A 21,021-nucleotide genomic window follows, 5' to 3' on the forward strand; every position below is an offset into this window, starting at 1 on the left:
TGCATTTACATTTACCCCTACAGCTGCAGCAGGCGGACCCTGGTCACAACAGAGCCAATGACAGAAAGAAGATGTTGAGAATGAATAATACAACAGTTCTTTTAGAACAGTGATATGTTAGTCAGACCTGTGTCCGGCTCCTCCACCCGGGTTTCCTGGTTCCCCATGGCTGCTACACGCTGCTCCACAGAAGACACTAATCCATCCAAGCAGAGCTCTGACACACCTGACAGTGCACACTCACTTCACTGGCGGTGGTGCGTACGAGACAAAGACAATGAGACAGAGGTGTTTGTCCTCTCCTCTCGCCCTGCTGGCAGTGAATCAGCAGCCAGACAACATTCCTGCTAACTGTCAGTCTGTCCCAGTGCAACTCTTTCAGTCTTCTTCTCATTCACTTGTTCTGTCTCTCTCTCTCAACGTCAGGCAGAAGCTGCAGCAAGAGTGTATTCAGTATGTTATTAGTCAAGTCACTGTTTTGGAGGCGTGGCCTCTCTCTGTATATCTGCTCCTCCTCCAACTGAAGCATGAAAATTAGAGCAAGCAACTCCCTCTTTTATCTCGCTCTGCCTTCCCTTTACTTTACCTTTATCTACAGAAATGAAGAGTATGTATGTTGGAGAGGAACAGATTGAAAGAAGAGGAGGTTCTATTTGCCTCCTTCCACATGAACTTTTCTGACATCATTCATCTGTTCTGTAGCAGAGGACTGTAGCGGAGGCAGAAAGGAGGCGATTATACAGGGACACACATGTACAAAGCCACCACATGTTTCTCTCATGGATTGCTGCATTGCCACGAAAAGGTAGATTCAAGCCCCTGAGTTAGACAGATCCACTGTTATTCTGTTCTCAGTAGGAGGCATGAGAAGATAAATGTGTTATTTTCTTTAGCTCCTTCCTTCCCCCTCATTCTCTATTCATGTAGACTGCATGTGCGTTAAATATTCTTGCTAGGAAAAAAACATGCCATCTTTGCCTGAATCTGTCCCTGGCTTGACAATACAGATATAATTTCCATCTCTGTTGCTACCTGACTCTTTTCCTCTTTTATTAAACTAAATATTTTTTCACATCTCAATCTCTTAACAAGTTTCATTATTATATTTTACATCATTTACATACATCTCATACAGAAATCTGATACCATGAAAAGTCTCTAATTTAATTGATAATTAGATAATACAACTATCTAATTTATTTAATTTATTTAATTACAAATTATATTAAAAGTAAAAAACAACAACAACAAAAACAACAACAACATACATTTCAAAATGTTTTAGTTTTTGGTTTGTCTCTCTTGTTGAGCTGCACGTACTACACAAGTTTGTGTGAAACCTGAAAAATCATCATTAGGACTAATAGTCTAGGACTCTGTAAACAGTACATTGCAGATACTAATGTAATGTTCCAATCTGATATTCATGTGTGTATAAACCCCAAAGTATACTGCTGAATGCATAGCCTTTTATAGTCCCTATAATAGGCAATTCTGAGATCTGTTCCAAACACATTATAAACGTTAGAAATGTATTGCTGAAACCATTTACAAAAACTGTGAACTGTGTAGTACTGAAATTAGACCATGAAACAGTTTTTCACCATTTCTGTGTTCAGGTTTTTTTGGGCGGGGCTAAAACCGTGGCTCGATGACATACTGGAGCCACTGAGCATGGCCCCTTAGTTACCACAGCCTACAAGTTGTACAGCCTACAACTACTACAGCATACTTGCTAGCTAGTTATTCCTTCGTCACGTAAATGCATATTACCATTAAAAATGTCTTTGTATTTAATTACAGTGGGTGTGTCTTTTAACCCTGTCACACAACAATCGTCAAAGCGCTTCTATGGCCATGTTCACACTGCAATAGAATACGGTTCTCAGTCCTGTATTTGAGTCCTTAATACGGTTACGTTCAGACACAGTTCAGTTATTTATAGGTGTAACAACTGCATTCTATAACCAAACTCACACCCATACATTTTCAGAACTCATAACCGCAAAACATCTATCTTTTCATGCCAAACCAGATGATCATGTTGTTCAGCATGATTTCAGATGAATGACGCTAAATATGCTCTTTGGATCACATGATCAATTTCACTAATTATACTGACCGAAAAAATAATTCAGAATAGTTCATATTTATTTTAAACATTAAATATAATTAGTTTTAAATTCTTCAAAGTACTAAAATCAGTTTCAAATGTGGTTTAATATATGACCCTCAAAACCAGTCATAAGGGTCAATACATCATCCGAAAGCTGAATAAAAAAGCTTTAGATTGATGTATGGTTTGTTGGGATATAACAATATTTGGCCAAGACGCAACTATTTGGACCTGGAATTGTTGTCCAAATTAATCAATAATTTTGACCCATAATGTATTGTTAGCTATTGCCACAAATATACTTGCGATTTACGACGGACTATTTTTGAGGTTTAAGGTCACATATGGTAAAATAAACCAAGATTATCTGCTTTTTATACATCTTCTTACCAAATCAATAAATAAGCAGGCATGTCATATTGATTTGAGTTATTTTATTATGAGAGCAGCAAGACAACATGGTGTGATATTCGAAAAATGAAATCAGCAAAGCTAAATAGAAATTCAGTCAGTTGTACAGTTTAGCATTACACAATCTGACCACATAATTCTGAATCAAAATTTCCAAAGAACAGTGTAATGACTTATTTCTGTGTTTTTATTGTCTAATTTATTGGTGAGCCTCTCCTTCTTTAATTTACTCAAGTACTAAAGTCTTTGGTTTAATAGGGTGTGTGAATTATTAAAGTTATTAAATAAGTGTCAATTATTATAATATCCTTTTTTATTGGTCTTATTTCTGAATTTGACTGAGGTTACATAAAGCCGCTCCACCCTTGGTAAATAAGCCCAGTTCTAATCTGCACTCCTGTAGCACACCCACAGTCATAAACCGAGGCAAAACAAAGCCTCTGTAAACTACAGCTGATCTGGTCTGTGTCCACCTAGACCTCTTACCATCTCATGTAACTGACCATACATGAGTTATTACTGTTAGACAAAAAGGAATGTTCCAAGTTCAATACAAGCCAAGATCCACATTTTCTATTACGCCTAAAGCTTTCAAAAAAACATTTTACTTTAAAGAACTTACAATGGAATTCAGTGGGGCCATTTCAGGAGGGTTTATAAAAAGAAATGTGCAGCTAATATTTTTTAGAGGGGTCATAAATTGAGAAATCAACTTTCCCATGAGCCTTTGAAATATAAAAGGTCATGGTAATATATGAATATCCTGTAAGTTTCAAAGCTGAAAACTTTGAGCAGATATATTCGGGAGCATAACCATGCACCAAGATATTCTACTAGGGGAACCAGCCTCTCAAGGCTGGTCTCTGAGCCACCGAGCCTCCTGCCCGACCCCCTGAAGCGGCCACCCGGCAGGGCTTAGTCGGGGAGGATTTTCGGTGTGCGAAAGCGTTCGCTGCCCAGCTGCAGTCTTTCTAGAGGTGGCTAGAGCAGCATGCGATCGCTGGAAGTCAATGTGGCCCGAGTGTCGTAGACGACGGATCGCAGCATCGACTTCCATAAAACTCCACAGAGGAGGCGACCTCGATCGCTCCTCAGGAGAGGGGGCTGGCCAGCCGGCCACTGGGCTGGGCACACCACAATTCAGACCATACCGATGACCGGTATTGGAACACTGAACTGCAGTCTGTACCCCTTTGCCCACGGTACACAGGGCCCAAGCAGATATATTCGGTCAATCAAAGTCAGGTGTCAGCCATTTTTTACATGTTTTTTCATATAAATGTATATAACTCCAAAACAAAATGAGATATTTTCACCAAACTTGACACACATATGTATGGGCTCACTATAAGGACACATAAAAAAATGGTGGGATTGTGCCTCTTGGTGGCGCTATAATAAAACAAAACATGAAATTCCCATTGACTTCAATGCAGTATTATGGTTTAAAATCCTAATACTATAATTTACGAATGCATTAGCGTATCGTTACAAAACTCGGTATGTGTCTTCCGCTCCATGTCCTGAAGATACTCAAAAAGTTTTGGGGCAGCGCCACCTTGTGGTCAAAAGTTGTAATAAAATGTACAGAAATGCGAATAACTTGATTAAATTAACCCATTGTAATGAAACTGGTCATAGTACATTCAATGGCTCATGCCGAGAAGATGGATACCAATTTTATCATATTTTGCAAACCTGTCTGTCCTCCATCTTATTTGTTAAAAACCTTTTTTTCAAACTCATCCTAGACCGTTTGTCCGATTTTCACCAAAACTGAACCGTATCGTCTTCAGACCATGCCGACAAATAGTTAAGGATTTCATGTTGATAGACAAAAAAGTTTTCATATACCACTGCAACAGAGTTGAGCAATGATGCAAAAATGACTCTTGAGGCTGTATCTCTGCAATGCTTTGACATATTGACACCAAACTTTGCATGTCATTGTCTCCTCAATCTGACTACACCACATCAGTTTCGTAATAGTGCCACCTATTGGTCGAAAGTGATAAACCATTATTATTGACTGTATTTTAAATTGTACTGCTATTTTGCCTAAAATCAACTTAATAAGTCTTTAGTGGCTCATTGTTGCAGTTGGTTTGAGACTTCCAGCCATGCTGGCAGGTCTTTTCTTATTTGCGCTTGTTGACTGTATTTAAAATTGTACTGCTATTTTGCCTAAAATCAACTTAATAGGTCTTTAATGGCTCATTATTGCAGTTAGTTTGACACTTTGATAACAAAAACTACAACTTTATTCAGCATTGTCTTCTCTTCCGAGATTTGTTAACAATCCTCAAACAAAGATTTGAATGGTTATGAATCACCGTATAGATTCATGATTCAGATTTTTTGCTCATTGCGTTTTAGTGTTTTACAACATACAAAATTAAGTATATAATTATATTATTCAGGGCTCGACATTAAGCATGTTCATGTGCTTGTCCTTTGGACACCAGTGTTCAATCAGCTTTGACATATTTAAAATCTGCATATTTGTGATATTTTTACCTTTTATAAAGGGAATTTTCCCCTTAATCTTATTAAATATAGGCTATGCTTCAGGTTTCATATTATATTCTTAAATTTTATCTAAACATTATATTAAAATAAGACACTATAGGGCTGTTATCAATCAAATTAAATAATTTACACTGAAAAATTACAACTGCATTAAATAATGTTATGAAAGTTGTGTTTGAATAAACAAAATAAATGTTGAAAAGTATATGAAACTAAACCACCAGAAGGTAGCAGCATGTGAGTCTTAATGAGTGAGTCATTAATTCAAACAATTCATTCAAACGACATTCATTCATTATTACCATCAGTTCATTACATTATATATTATCCACTATCAATCACCACTTACACTAAATTAATGCAGAATCCTTCTTGAATTTTGGTGATTCGTTAGTTATTTTTTGTTATTGGTGTTTTAATCAGGCTCTTGTCCATCGGGCAAGTAAAATTCTCTTTCACAGTCACTTCACTTCAAGAAATCCACTTGTCCTGGACAAGCAGACAAGCATTAATGTCGAGCCCTGTTATAGTGTAGAGTAAACAAATGCGGACCACAGTTAACATTTTTATTTATTTATTTTATTTATATTGTCAGTGTCATTTATTTATAGGTTTGGCTTTTATATTTTTGTTTATTGACAAACATTATCTTTAAAACACTTTGACTTTGCAGTCAGGAGAGCCAAATGTTATTAATTAATTAATTTCAGTAATAGATATTACTATGGATACTTATTTTATATATTATATTTATATTAATAATATTCTACTCTATTACTATTGCCTTTAATTAGTAATAAATGCCTTTTAATTTAATAAATTCTTCACCTGTTTTGGGTTGGGTTGAGTGTCATGTTTTAAAAATAAAGGATAGTTTAAAACAACAGTTAACTGTCTGTTTTCTACATCTTTCACTCAGGAGCAATAATATGCCTTTAAACTTTAAAGAAATAAAGATTTTAAATTTATTGTGATATTTATCGATATTGACTAATATGGAAAATTATATCATGATAATTTTTTTGGGCCATAATGCCTAGCCCTACCCTAAACGTTTTAATTCTTTTAAATTCTTATTATGTATTTATTTTTGCAGGATTTATTTAGCAGAATGGAAACATGGCCTATCTTGGCAGAGATTAACAAGGCAGCTTATTAACCATCAACTTCAGCTAAACAAGAGTTCAGCTGAGTCTCAACTTCTGTAAGAGTGAAACAGAATGACAATGCACTATTCACACATATGCTAAATCCTTAACACTGAATCATACACTTAATACATTTGACAAGGACATAAGTGCTATGACAGCCAACTTAACTCCCCACATAAGCAGACAGTCTCTATATGATAACTGATACAGCATCACAGAGCAGTAAAGTCTGATGTATTGGAAATGGGAGTGTTAATTAAAAGACAATGACAAGTGACCTTAGGCATAATGAGCAAGTTGTCCACTAACTCTAGCATAGATGTTATTTATAGACAAGAGACCACATGCCTCTCACTTCATTTCACTTTTGATACCTAACAGCAAAGGATAGCTTCATGAAATATTAATGATGCCCGCCTGCTATGGCTGGCTAAGGTGATGTGAGTTGTCATATACTGTAGAAGTGGCTGATAAGTCTCCATAAAGCATTGTTACTATCTGCCAAAAAATATCATGGCAATCTGATACTGAGGCTTTACATTTTATTATTTTACATGTTGGCAAATTGTTGACGAACTTGTATGATCTCACTTATATGTTTTCGTACAATCTGCACGGGTTAGGTTTAGGGTGGACTTTTTATTTGTTTGGTTTGTTCATCATAATGCAAAAAAGATGCAACATCAAATGCAAAAAAAAAGTTAATTCATGCATTCATTCCCTTAAGGCTAAAATTACTGTAATGCTTTACTGGGTGGTTGCTAGGGGTGCATGGTATATCGACTCCATATCGTTATTGCGATATCTTGTTGGCCGATATCGAAAATCATGCTATAATTATGCAATATTTTGTTTGACAAAATGAGACTTGTTTCACTGTATATACATTCTTTATCAGATCAAATAATTTATTTATTTGAAACCGGGTCCCTCCTACGCTCCTAAGCTAACCGTCACTCTCACTTCTCCCTCGCTCTACCACACAGTGTATACAGGCCTGTCGCAATGGGAGTGCAAGGCCCTGTGCGAAGATGGTGTGCGATGCCCACGGTTATATTAAAGGGGGTCTATATTGACAAACAATTTGCTGTTTATGTAGATATATAAGAGAAAAGAAGCATTGGGTTCAAGAAGTTAAACCGTAACTGAACTGCGTAGTGTGCACATTTTGACGGTTAATTTACGTTCTATGAATGGGTCAAACGCGTTTGCAAATCAGCTTGAATCCACTTGAATTAGTTTGGACTGCTCTCTCATTAGCCGTGCTTTGATTACAGATTTGCGCAAATCTGGCTAATAAATGTCGATTAAAAAAAACTATTGCGAAACGATGCCATTTCCTTTAACCGCTGTTATGCGACTAAAACATATTTTTTCTCCTCATAAGTCATTCCAAAAAGTATGTAACACATGTTGGTAAGTTTATGTATATCCCAGCACCACACAGTTGACACAGGATTTGCCACTTGCACAATCGAGGCATTGTTGCATCGTCACTAAAGTTTATCATTTGCATTTATTTTTACGTCTTGCCAGTGTTCACTCAGCACTCGCACGCTCTCCAAGAGACTGTGATCTCACACACACGGGATGTGTGCACGGCTGCGGTGCGTGAAACTAACGTGAAAACAGATTTAATTCGCCTCAAATTAAAGCATATTTACACTGAATGGTTTCCTATCACATATATAGTGTGCTATGTGCCTTTCACCATGTAGAAATTAGTAAATGTGCGTTAACAACTGACCGATTTCAGCCGCAGCTTCAGCAGTGTAAGGGGGTGGGCTTTAGATTCTAGAGAGCATTTTGATTGGACAGAAGATTTGACGAGAAAGTGAAGTCTGCGATGATGTCACCAAAATCTGAGATTCGTTTTAACGGAAGTGGGAGACTGTAAATTTTTAATGCTTGTATCTCCTAAATGCAAATTTTGTCATAGTTTTGGAACATACCAGCTTATTCATAACTTTAAGGCTAACACAGTCATCCTAAAGGCTAAACAACTTAAATTTTGATTTCAGTGGACCTTTAACATTTGTATAACTGCATGTAACCGTATCTGTGTATTCGCTCTGTCTTATTGTTTGATTAACCTTAATGACACTCACTGCTCTTGAATGGCTAACTTTTGACACTTTGTAAGGACTAACTTTTCTTGTTTTGGTTTTTTTGTAATGTCTAGCTTTGGCAACTTTTGTAAAGATTAATCGAATTTATTCAGGGAAGACCAATATTAATTTACATTTGATTCTTTATTAAATTTCTTTAGTATTTCTTACCTCAATACTTGTTAGACCTACCTGAAAGATTTGTCTTTAAAAATAAAAATGCACTGCATAATCAAAGATTTAGGTGAGATAATTATATACATTTATATAACAAGAGTCACCTATAAGGGGGGAATTCCCCCATTTACAGAAATAATCAATTCCCTAAATGAATATCTGTAAAATCCCCTATAAATAATTCTATATGATAAAAAGAAGGCTTCAAAAAGGTTGGTATCTGGTCGATTGGCAAATACTGCTTCCTATGATGCAAACCCTGCAAGATTATAGAAAAAAGATTCCCATTCCCCTGCCTGTGATTCTGTGATCGGCAATCGGCGGATCATGATCTTGGTGATCAGTAATCGGCCCCAAAAATGCTGATCGGAGCATCTCTACAGTTTATAGTTTATAATTATGTTTGCACTTATCTGTATGGCTAAACATGTCAGAGTATTGTGAGTTATATCCAATGTTATATTATATTTCCCATAAAGGAAAATGTCCATGTGCCTGTTTAAATATTAGCCTATAATATTTTTTTTATTTCATATGTTCATTATAAAAACAAAAACTAGCATGAGTAGGATTATACATATTGTTATAACCAAGGGCGTAGGTTTGGTCTCAGCTTTGGTGGGGACATCCCACCAGGTTTGCCCAGATTATATAGTCTATTATTTATTACTGAGTATGGAAATGCAACATAGTTTAGGAATGAACGATTATTAATTTATGAGGCTTTTCAGCCCAATCCAGTACCATAATAATAATAAAAGACAAAATACTCTTTAATTGTCAAGTTCATAAATGATTTTCAAAACTGATTTGTAAAAAAACACAACATGCACACAAAATTACTTATTTTCAATATAAAAAATGATTGTGGACTGGATTTATTATCACATCTTATCACATTATTGAGCATGTCAAAGATTAGTAACAACTTTAGATTTGATGCATTGTTAGTTTTTGTACAGGATCAGTTTTTGTTTCTCCCTCATTTACTGTTCGTGGCTGTTTTTGCCCCATTTACTTCCATTATAACCACATTTTTTTATTTTAAAGCCATAATGCTATATAATCATGCACAATCACTTTTTATATTGAAAATAAGTTATTTTGTTTGTAAGTTTTTTTTCCCAAACCAATTTTGAATCATTTTTTGAAAATCATTTATGAACTTGGCATTTAAAGAGTGATAGTAGTGATAAGAGTGACAATTAATCAAGGACAACAGCTCAACAATAAACATGAAATCAAGTAGGCATATGCAAGCTTGCAACAGAACACATTTTATATTAATTTACATTTGATTATTTTATTTATTTCTAAAGAACTCTTTAATAGCCTATATTGGTGCACTTTAAAGGGATGGCTCACCCAAGAATAAAAATCCTGTCATCATTTACTCGCCCTCATGATGTTCCAAACCTGTATGAGTTTCTTTGTTCTGCTGAACACAAAAGAAGATATTTTAAAGGAAGTTTGTAACCAGGCTGCTTTGGGGGCACCATTTCCTTCCATGGTAGGAATTCAACATAACAAAGAAATGTATACAGGTTTAAAAAGGAAATTGACAGATTTTTCATTTTTGGGTGCACTGTCTCTTTAAGCAGTCATTTTGAACCAGTAACCACTTTACTGAAAAAAAAATTCTGAAATTCAAACATTAAATTAAATTTTATTTATTAATTTACTATTATGACTATATTATTATGCAATTATTTGTCACATTTTTATCTAAATATTTTTAAAATGTCAAACTTTATATGACAGGATTATTTATTATTAATATAGCCTATAGCTAAATTATAAATATTATAACATTAATTAGGCTATAATCTATTAATTAACCGGTCTAATGACTAGAAAAATAAGTCTGCCAAGCTTTGATAATGTATGGAATATTATATTAATATATTATCCAAAAAAAACAATAGGCCTACCTAGAAGCAAGGATCCTCTTGCGTTTAAACGGTGGACGCGAGCTCGACATGTTTTTAAAAAAGCGCGCAAGTTTACAGCGCATGTTCTCGAGACTCTGTCGCTATGGCAGCAAAGCTGCTAAAACCCAATCTTGTGCATCGCGTTCCGTATTGGTTTGATACGGCGGGACGCGTCGTTTTGCTTGTAAATACGAGAAGATACGGAATCGATCCATATAGCAGCACGAAAGAGTTTGCTAAAATATTGGTGGGGACAATTTTGCCATCTTAAAATATTGATTGGGACTAGTACCTAGCGTCCCCCCCTAAACCTACGCCCATGGTTATAACAAGGTTATACATAAGATGTGCATATGTCACTCTAGAGACATGGAGTGGGGTCAGGCATTGATTATTGTTTTGAATAAAAGTCTTTCTTTAAAGTGAATTTTGTTTCGTTTTTCAATGAGCGTGGATTTGTTGTGTAGTCTATTTACTTCTTAGATAGTCTAATATCTATGGTTTCAGAGGCAAACAAAATACTGAAAATTTGAATTTTCCGAATAAAGCTTTCTCTACGGGCCTGACATGATGCCGCGCTGAGTGACATATATGCGCATAAATCACTTTTTCACGCAAAGAAAAATACTGCAATTATCTAGCCTACTACATTGAAAAAATTGAACAAGCAGAATAATATAGCATCACGGTACACATTTTTAGCTATGTCTATGTCTATGTCTATGTTTAACTATTATAGTATTTTAAAGGACAAAAAAAGGGTACAACCAGTACAGCATGTCCTGTTCTTTAGACAGGCTCCTTATTTATTGTTTACTGTACAACCAGTAAAACATGTCCTGTTCCTTAGACATGATTATTTATTTATTCATGTTGTACCAGTCCAATATAGTTGAAATAAATCTTATGTTGTAAGAAAAAGCTGATTATACCTAGATATCAAAATCCACTGCAGGTGGTAGATCCTTTTCCTATTTAGCACCCAAACTGTGGTACAGAGTACTTCTAGCATTGGTCAGGGGCTAGACACACTCTGTCAGTTTAAATCTAGAATAGGTTAAAGACCCATCTCTCATAGCATACAAATAACACATTATCCTATTTCTTTAATTAAAAATTGTTACATAACTTTTAAAGGGAACTACATAACTACAGGTCAACCAGAACCCTGATGAACCCAGAACTTGTTACATCATAGGTAGAATGGCATCTATGCTTCTGTTAAGTATCTCCATTTCATATTCTTTCATTTTTCATATTTCATATTCTTATTATTTAATTAATTAGTTTACCATAGTCAGTAAGGGTGATTCAATCAGGGTTTTTGGGACCAATATCGATCACCAATACCATGTATATGGTCAATTATTTCACCTAAATGTTTGATAACAATAATTGTTTTTTACAATGGGGCAATTATTCTACACACTAGCTTGACACAGCACAAGCCTGATTTAAAATATTTAACTGAATTTACAAAAAAGACAAGTAATAAACAAATAAACTAATTACAAGCAGTAGCACAAATAAATAGGTCAAATACAAGACGTTACCATTCTGGTGTCCACATAAAATTAAATTTACTAAAGTGATTTTATATACATCAAAAAGAGGTGGAGAAAAAATGTGGATATTCAAAAAATTCACAATCGTAGGGGTTATTCGTTGACTAGTCACCGATGATGTCATTAATGAAAAGTAAGCCTGACCCTCGAGCTGAGACAGCTATGGCATATAATATAGCGCTGTGCACAAGGCTAATGCTCCTACATAACAGCCTATTTTTCTTTTGTCTTTAGGTTGTTATATATCTCACATATTTCTGCTCATTCTAAATCAGATATAGATAAAGTAGCACAGTAAAGATTACATTTATATGAATTAATTATTGAGAGAGCGATTGCATGTGAATTAATTCTACCTGGCAGCGTCTCTCTACCTATAGTGAAGCTGTGGGTTTTAATTACTAAGAAATATATGCTAGAACTTTTCAGTTTCTAGGATATTTTATTGATTAATCACAGAACAGTGTTGACAATACATTTCTGTGCGTGTGCAAGCTGTATGTGATGTGCAAACAGCTGTTTGTGTTTGGCCAACAGCCATATCACCCTGTAGCCCAAGACTGTTTTCCCACTGAAGCTAAGCAGGGCTGAGACTGGTCAGTACCTGGATAGGAGACCAACTGGGAAAACTAGGTTGCTGCTGGTAGAGGTGTTAGTAAGGCCAGCAGGTTGTGCTCACCCTGTGGTTTGTGTGGGTCCTAACACTCCAGTATAGTGATAGGGACACTATACTGACAAAAGAGCACCGTCCTTCGGATGAGACTTTAAACCGAGGTCCTGACTCTCTGTGGTCATTAAAAAAATCCCGATAAAGAGTAGGGGTGTAACCCCGGCATCCTGGCCAAATTTGCCCATTGGCTACTGTCCATCATGGCCTCCTAATCATCCCCCTATCCGTATTGGCTTCATCACTCTGTCTCCTCTCCACCAATCAGCTGGTGTGTGGTGAGCGTTCTGGCGCAATATGGCTGCCGTCACATCATCCAGGTGGACACTGCACATTGGTGGTTGAGGAGATTCCCCCCTTCAGTGTAAAGCGCTTTGAGTGCCTTGAAAAGCGCTATATAATTCAAACAAATTATTATTATTATTATTATTGTATGTGTGTACGTTACAATTACAACAGTTCACTTCCTGCAGTTTGATATGTTGGCTTGCTCTACTCATTTGCGGCAATGCGTGTTGCAGTAGCGCCACCATATCTGACTACAACATATTGTAGCCTATAACACGCTCTCAGACATTGTTAAACAATTTGCCAGGAGTAAATTGCTTTGTTTGAGTGATCTAATTTAAATCTGTTTCTAAAAAAATTCGAAAGGCATTTACTTCTGGTCTTTTGAATGAACGTTGGCCTGATATCTGATCAGAGAAAACGAATGACGTGACCAAGAGTAAAAAGGTACACAAAACTGCGTAACTGCGTAACTGTGTAAATGCGCTGAAGGAATGCTTGCTGCTACTGGTGGACATGTCAATGCAGTAGGCTACTACTGCTTGATTTGAAGGCCTGCTGCTCCGTTGATTACAATAAATAGTTTTAAAAAATATGTTTATTGTGTTTGACTGTTCAGTGCTGTTGCATTTAAAAAAAAGACATAAAAGTTACTTAAAGGGGTCATATAATGGTACATGCACTTTTACAAGCTGATTGTATGGAAATGTGTGTTGGCAGTGCCTGTACACAACAATCCTATAATGATAAAAATCCATCAAGTGTTTTTTTTTAATCTCCTTATATGTTTTCCCCTGTCTCAAATCGAGCCGTTCGGCCGTGTGACGTCACACGGCCCGACACCCCTCCCAGGACTGTTGATTGACAAGCAGTTTCATCTCAGACCCGCCCTGAGCGAGCTCTGTCACAGTCTGCCATTGTGAATAGGCTGGAGCAGAATGGCGTTTAAGTGATTGTATTGTTCTGATCTTGGGTGTAATAATAAACACAGCAGTCATTCTGATATTCCTAAATCCAAACCGCTCAAGACACAGTGGCTGAGTTTTGTTTTCGTCAATGTTTTTATGTCTGCGCGAACCGTGAAGCATTTCTCACCAGTGAGTAGTTTGAAATGCGTACACGTTTCACTATGAATGCGGCTAAAGTCGGTAAGTTACATTATGCTTTCTATGTATGACATTCTCAATATGATTCATAATCGCACGTTTATAATGAACAACGCGTTATGGTTGTGTTATTACAAACTGTGTACGCTGGTTTTAAAGTTAACGTGGACGTGGTAACTAACATAAGCTTAATTATGTAGATGGTTTATAAATTACGTATGGTTTATGAATTACGTCACGAATAAATAAATCGTGTTGTAACAGTTATTCCACTGCATTGATAACGTTAAGCATCACTGACAAGCAGACATTTACAGAAAAAAAGTTTTTATTGGCATTAGCTGTAACATCAATCTGTCAATGAACTAATGTAAACATCAGTAAACACATAGCATTCATCGCTAACGTTACCCTGCCTGTTCATAAAGACAGATCAGTGACATTACGTTAACCAACCATTCAGAAATGTCCTGTTTAGCCTTAATTGTCACATTTCATTGAAGCTGTTGTCTTGTCCTGTTGTCAGACACCGGTTCATATTGTTAAAGTTGCACAGATCTCCTCAGAGACTCGCGTGGCCATTCTTTTGGCTCTACCGTTGTCAACGGCGACACTCCGTGTGTGTGTGTGTGTGTGTGTGTGTGTGTGTGTGTGTGTGTGTGAGAGAGAGAGTGTGAAAGCGCCACACAGAACAGAGGGGCGGAGTGAGCAAAGCTCAATAGCATTTAAAGCCTTATGCACGAGAACGGCTTGCTGAAAACAGAGCTGTTTTTGACCAGGTAAAATTAGTGTTTTCTTACAATACTAATGAGAATTTTTTATTAAAGTATATTACAAAGTTTTCATTTAGACACTAAATAATCATATTAACTTGTACAAAAATGCCATTATATGACCCCTTTAAAAGTTACTTTCCCTAGTAACTACTTTTGATAAACAGTAATTGGAAAAGAAATGCAATTACTTTTAAAAGTAGTAACTAGTAATTGTAACTTATTACAAATTGTTCAGTAACTTGGCCAACACTGGTGTACAATAAGCTGTTTAAAACATGCATTCACCCACACCAAATGGCATAATCAAACATATCTTGATGAGTATGTTCTTGGAGTATGTTTGGAATATGAACCATTCAGGTCAATTGTTTTGTGTGGATATATTCATATGCATTATATTAATGAAAATCTTTCATTTTACCACAGTGAATAAGCTGAGGGTAACGGTTGCTTCACGACCAATTTCAAAATTCTGTGCGACTGCCGCTAGAGGTTGAAATGCGCCAATCGTATGCGAATGTCGTGTGCAGTGGAATGCGGCTTAAAACTTCTTTAACTTCGAACTGTAACTGTGAATAATTGTGATGAACAAGCTCCCTATTTGATATAGTTGGCCAGTTGATAGCCTGCATTATAAGCTGAAGTAGAAGTTTCAGCATGTTTCTGTCATAATAATGATAGCATATCAGTTTAGCATTTTATTTATATTACAAATAAATGAGGAACATTTAGACTTAATAAACTTAATAAATATCACTATTTTAATGCATTTTTTATGATATTTACTTATTTAAGATGCCTAGACAGAGTTGTCAGGCACTGTAAAAAGCCAAAAAGCTAAAAATTTAATGCAGACCCAGTAGCTTGAGTGGCACTCTTAAGGCCCGTTCACACCAAGAACGATAACTATAAAGATAACCAAAACAATAACTATATTAGCATCCACACCAGTGGATTATATCATTGTTTATTTGAAGTGCATGCTGCAGGTTTGTTGTCTGCCCTTGTCTGATAATATTCTCTCACTTTTTTGCAAAATGTCATTCAGAGTAACATACAGTATATATTTATGTAAAAGTTAAGCAATATACTTATTCTGATTTTTACTTCCTCCCAAAAAAACATAATTAATCTGTATAAGGTGACTAAAGGTGAATTGTTACAAACTATTTCTATTTCAAATTTCTATTAATCAAAGAATCCTGAAAATGTGTCACAGCACAACTGTTTTCAACATTGATAATAATAGGAAATGGTTCTTGAGCAGCAAGCTGGCAACAGATTAACAGATTTTAAAAATATTTTTTTATACATAAAAAATAACAGCTTACAGGTTTTCAGTGACATAAGGGTGATGTAAATTATGACACAACATGTATTTTAGGTGAACTATCTCTTTAAGCATGAGAACATATTTCCCACTGTCCTCCTGTCTAGTATTTAACCACGATGATTTTCTGTCTATTCTGTTTTTCTTGTCCTCACCCAACTCAATAATTAAGCACATTAGTAGCCTCCCTCATTCACCTACAAATAATAATAATTTGTTACATTTATATAGCACTTTTCTAGGCACTCAAAGCACTTTACATAGAAGGGGGAATCTCCTCAACCACCACCAATGAAGCAGATAACAGATAACACCAATGAAAGAAAACAGCTGAGCATCACAGGACGTATAAAGAATTCTGCTACACCCTGATACTGGTATTTTAACATAGGGCCAATCCCACAGAGGTCATGTGGCCTGGTAACATTCCTGTTCAACACACTGTCTATTTCAGTTTATATCTTTCTTCTGTGTGTGGGAACGTTGACGAAAGAGGACTTATTTATATCAGACTCAATCAATGTACTCCAACAAACAATCAACACAAAATAGAACAATGCATAGAACAGTCCATCCCTTGTTTTCTTTTACGAATAAATTAAATACGGCATCTACCTTGTCTAAGGTCAGTAGAGAGCATATGCACACTACAAAGACACAATTACCCATATCTAATTTCTCAAAGACAATTTAATTAGATCCCTTTTAACGGTTCTGATTCTTGTTCTGTCTAATACTGGAAGTCTAAGTCATGTTTTCCATATCAGCTTTGGATTCTGTTATTTCAGCTGGGAATACAATTCATCTGTCATATTCTTTTAGTATAGTTCAAGGAGTGATTATTTATACAAATACATACTCTATGAAAGAGATTTAATATCAGAGAACGGTCTCATGTTGCCCTCTAGAGGTGAACAGATGCACTCACAAAAGCTGCACAGTGATTTTTTTCTAAAAGGAACCTTAATAGTTAAGATCTTAATAGTTCCTGCACACAAATTCAGCATTTACTCACCCTTAAGTTGTTTTAAACCTGTATCCCTTTCTTTCTTATGTGAAAAATAAAGGAATATATTTTGAGAACTGTGTAGCGTGTGTCGGGTCTGATGTGTCACACTTGCATATGGTTCAATATGGGCCAAATGATCAGAAGAAAATATTATTATTGTTATATTAAATCACTTTTTTTCTCTCTCTCTTCTTCCTTTTCTTATTTTTTCCATCTTTTAACATATCTTTTAACTCCTTTAATGGTAGGCTGGATCACCTGGGTTACAAATGTCTCAGTGGTTTTTGTCTATATAAATAAATTCAATGGTCACCTAAAAGTTACTTATTTTATGTTCCACAGAGGAAAGAAAGTAATACAGGTTTGAAACAACATGAGTAAATAATGAAAGAACTGACATTATTGGTGAACAATCCCATTGAAAATGTTGTCATGTATGTAACACATTTAATGTTTATAGGCTGTAAAATCCTACTTGAAGCACTGCGTGGTCTGTTGTCTGTAAGCTCAGAGATGGCTCCGGTGGTGATGGTCTTCTTCATGCGGGACACTGCAGCCACTGAACCCAGAACAGGTTTAGCCAGAGCATCATCACTGCTTGCCCTTTTTATCTAAACAGAAGAACATTACCACTGGCAGTGAAAACAGCTGAGAATCAAATTTGTAATAAAATATGTGTTGTATTCAGCATTACAAGGCAATACTTTTTAATGTTTATAAATAGTATATCAATAATAAATATTAAAAATATTACTAGCTATACAACCATGTCCTATTAATAGTGACAACCAAAATAATACATAATATGGGGAATAAAATACAGTTTTATGAAGGGATTTTAGGAAAATAAAACCGTGTATCGTACAGTATTGCATAGACAAGTGTGTCAATATAAATTTAAAGGGTTACTTTAGCGATTAGCATATGCCTTTGTATCAGTAGAAACCCTGGAGTATACTCAAATGATTGTTTGAATATACTCCATATACTCCAAATGATTGCTTTCCCCCCTCATATCCCCCTGAGACAAGAGATTTATGCATTTTATTTCTAGAAAAATTTCTCCTATGATGCAAAGTGATGATATTTGCATCATAAGAGGAATGTTTGGCCAAAGGCTAAAGACTACAGCCAGCAGAGGGAGCCATTTCCGCATGTTTTCAACCCGCGCATGGGGGATGGGAGATTACACTCAGAGCTCAGCTCGCAGCTACAGGCACTCATTTAAACAGAGCTATGGTGAGCAATGTAAGTCTTTTAACTTCTCAAATTTCTATGAAAGTTAAGCTTGCAAAGGCATGAACTGAAACGCGCCAGACTGAACTCGTGTTGTGAATGTATGCCGCGAGTGTAGTCGCGATTACCTCAGCTCTCATTACGAGAGCTCATCAGTTCATTTATCTGACTCCAGCAGTTAGTGCTCAGTGCTGTGATACTCGCGTGGTGACTCACTCATTATATTGAACAGACACGTTTAGTTTTAATTGTAGTGTCTTCTCCAACTCAGTCACAGTTATCCAGTAGGTGGTTTTGGGAATGGCCTCACAGGGCAGCGAAGCATTCTGGGAATTGTAGTCTTTCATCCCCATGAGACAAACATACATTTTCTGTCTTTTCTCAGTCTAGAAAGCACCAAATTCAAAAATAATTTAACATTTCTACTACATTGATGATCCAGTTTAAATACACATTCATCTTCCCAGCGCTGAAGTACCCCTTTAATAGGTCCTGTGTACTGTACACATTAGAAACGCATCTTTTTATGTGGCATCACATCTTGCAGCTTACTTAGTGTTTTGCATTGTTTTTTTTGTTTTTTAACTCAAGAACCTTTGCTGTGTCAGAGTCCAATCACTCCCAATTCTCATCCATTCCATTGTCATATTAAATCATACAGATCACCTTGCTGAGTCGCAAATCAGAGGCGATGGTGCTGGATGATCTGGAGGTCTTCATCCCGATGTTGCTGGAGTACGAGCCTTGAGAGGTATTTGTAGACAGTTTTGCACGCTCCGGAGCACCCATTCTGGGCAGTGCCGCCTTGACGGTGCCCCCTTTCAACATGGTCTTCTCAGTTTGTGACTCTCGCTACTTGTTCTGTGAACAAAGCAACAAAAAGTAAGCAGAGGGTCAGAGTTTCCCATTAATTAACTTGGCCCTGGAGGCCCGCCATTGTTTCATAATGAACCGAAAATATTTTAACACTTCTAATAGTAATATAAAACATATCTAATGCTGCATTTTGCACCATTGATTTGGCATTGCAACTGTCAAATTAACAAAAGTTGAAAGTGTAAAATGGCTTAGTGCCCTTATCAAATCACAAAAAACACTGTTAAATACACTGTTGCACTGCATGTAACATTTGCACATTTTGCTGATGTGATCAGCTTGTGATTCAGTGTTTTCTTGCATCAGCACAGTTTACAGTGAATTTAGCAAATGCCATCTTTACATGTGCAGTGAGTTTAATGTGCATTTTTGAACAGAACAGGCACCAGTTTTGTGTACATTTGATTACAGCTTTTCACTAACAGGTCTGTAAACCGGATTTTTATAGAAACTGCTGTTTTTTGACAGAATAAATGCATGAGGGTAACTCTTTCAAGTGAATAAAGTATTATAATAATTATTATATTAATTATATCAATAACATTCTAATTGTTTGGCTTCCTAAAACACCAGTGCAAATGTAATGTATCACACCTAAAAACTGCACTTTAAAGTCCAGGTCATCCAGCCAATATAAAGTCTTTACTTTGTTTAATTTGAACACCGATGTTGGAACTCTCAAAATGTACCAGATTGATGTATTTAACTTTAAAATGTACAACATTTTCTTCTGTGGGTTCATGACCCATACCCCCACCATAGCCTCGAAAGAAAGAAAGAAATCCTAGAGTTAGATGTTTGAGTTCAGATTATTGCACAGGAAATAGTTTAATCCCAATGGGACGCATGGAAACACACACTTAGCACAAGTGCTACAATTCAGAGTTTCATACTTGTCGGTAGAACACATATTTTTGCATGTTGGTTTAATAAGTTTATTCACCTGCCAATAAGACCAGTCAATGGAGTATGCCAAGCTAGAGGTCTTATACATGACTCAAGCCAGATAAAACCTGAAAAACCTTAGAATTTGATACTGATTTTTCATGTAAATTATAACTTTTTAGGTTTGCACCGATTTAAATGTGTTGAAAGTTATTACAAAACATATTTCATTATATATGTGTGTGTGTGTGTGTGTGTGTGTGTGTGTGTGTGTGTGTGTGTGTGTGTGTGTGTGTGTGTGTGTGTGAGAGCCTGTTTGTCGTTTATGAGGACACAAATTTGTATAACTACATAGGTATTACACTGGTATTACACTATAAATGTGGTTTATGAGGCCATATCAAATGTCCTCATAATTCAAATGGCCTTAAAAACATACTAAATGATGCTTTTTTTTAAAGTAAAAATGCAGAATGTTTCCTGTGATGGGTAGGTTTAGGGGCAGGGGCAGTGTAAGGGGATAGAAAATACGGTATGTACGGTATAAAAACCATTACGCCTATGGAGAGTCCCTGTAAATCACATAGACCAACATGTGTGTGTGTGTGTGTGTGTGTGTGTGTGTTAAATTAGCCATGTTTGCGCGAGATCTGGTCCCACTTGCTTCTTGAAGAAAAAAACAGAGTATTACTGGTCGGTTCAGATCATGGGGTTCATTAATTTTTAGGCTTCAGCCAGTTTAGTGCTCATTAAATCATTTTCAAAATGTTCAATGCATTAAAAAAGGCAGCAGAGAAATCTGGTAAAGGAATAACCTTCCAGGAACATGCAGCATCATTCAAGAGATATAATCTTAATGC

General features: G+C 36.1%; 1 protein-coding gene across 6 annotated transcripts in view; it reads right to left on the reverse strand.

Annotated features, from left to right (window-relative positions):
- Positions 1-21,021, reverse strand: part of specc1 (sperm antigen with calponin homology and coiled-coil domains 1) — a 175,474-nt gene that overhangs the window by 98,662 nt on the left and 55,791 nt on the right. For 5 of the 6 annotated variants that reach the window (XM_067437982.1, XM_067437983.1, XM_067437984.1 and 2 more), the window contains exons 2-3: positions 19,067-19,261; positions 17,640-17,775 (exon numbers count right to left, since the gene is read on the reverse strand). In XM_067437982.1, the coding sequence (XP_067294083.1) occupies positions 17,640-17,775; positions 19,067-19,228 (298 nt within the window). In that variant the 5' untranslated portion in view covers positions 19,229-19,261. Of the gene's footprint in view, positions 1-127; positions 468-17,639; positions 17,776-19,066; positions 19,262-21,021 lie in introns of those variants that run through there. The other variant, XM_067437986.1, reaches the window with a different exon arrangement.

This window comes from Pseudorasbora parva, chromosome 3 (assembly GCF_024679245.1).
Source record: "Pseudorasbora parva isolate DD20220531a chromosome 3, ASM2467924v1, whole genome shotgun sequence".
Classification (NCBI taxonomy): domain Eukaryota; kingdom Metazoa; phylum Chordata; class Actinopteri; order Cypriniformes; family Gobionidae; genus Pseudorasbora; species Pseudorasbora parva.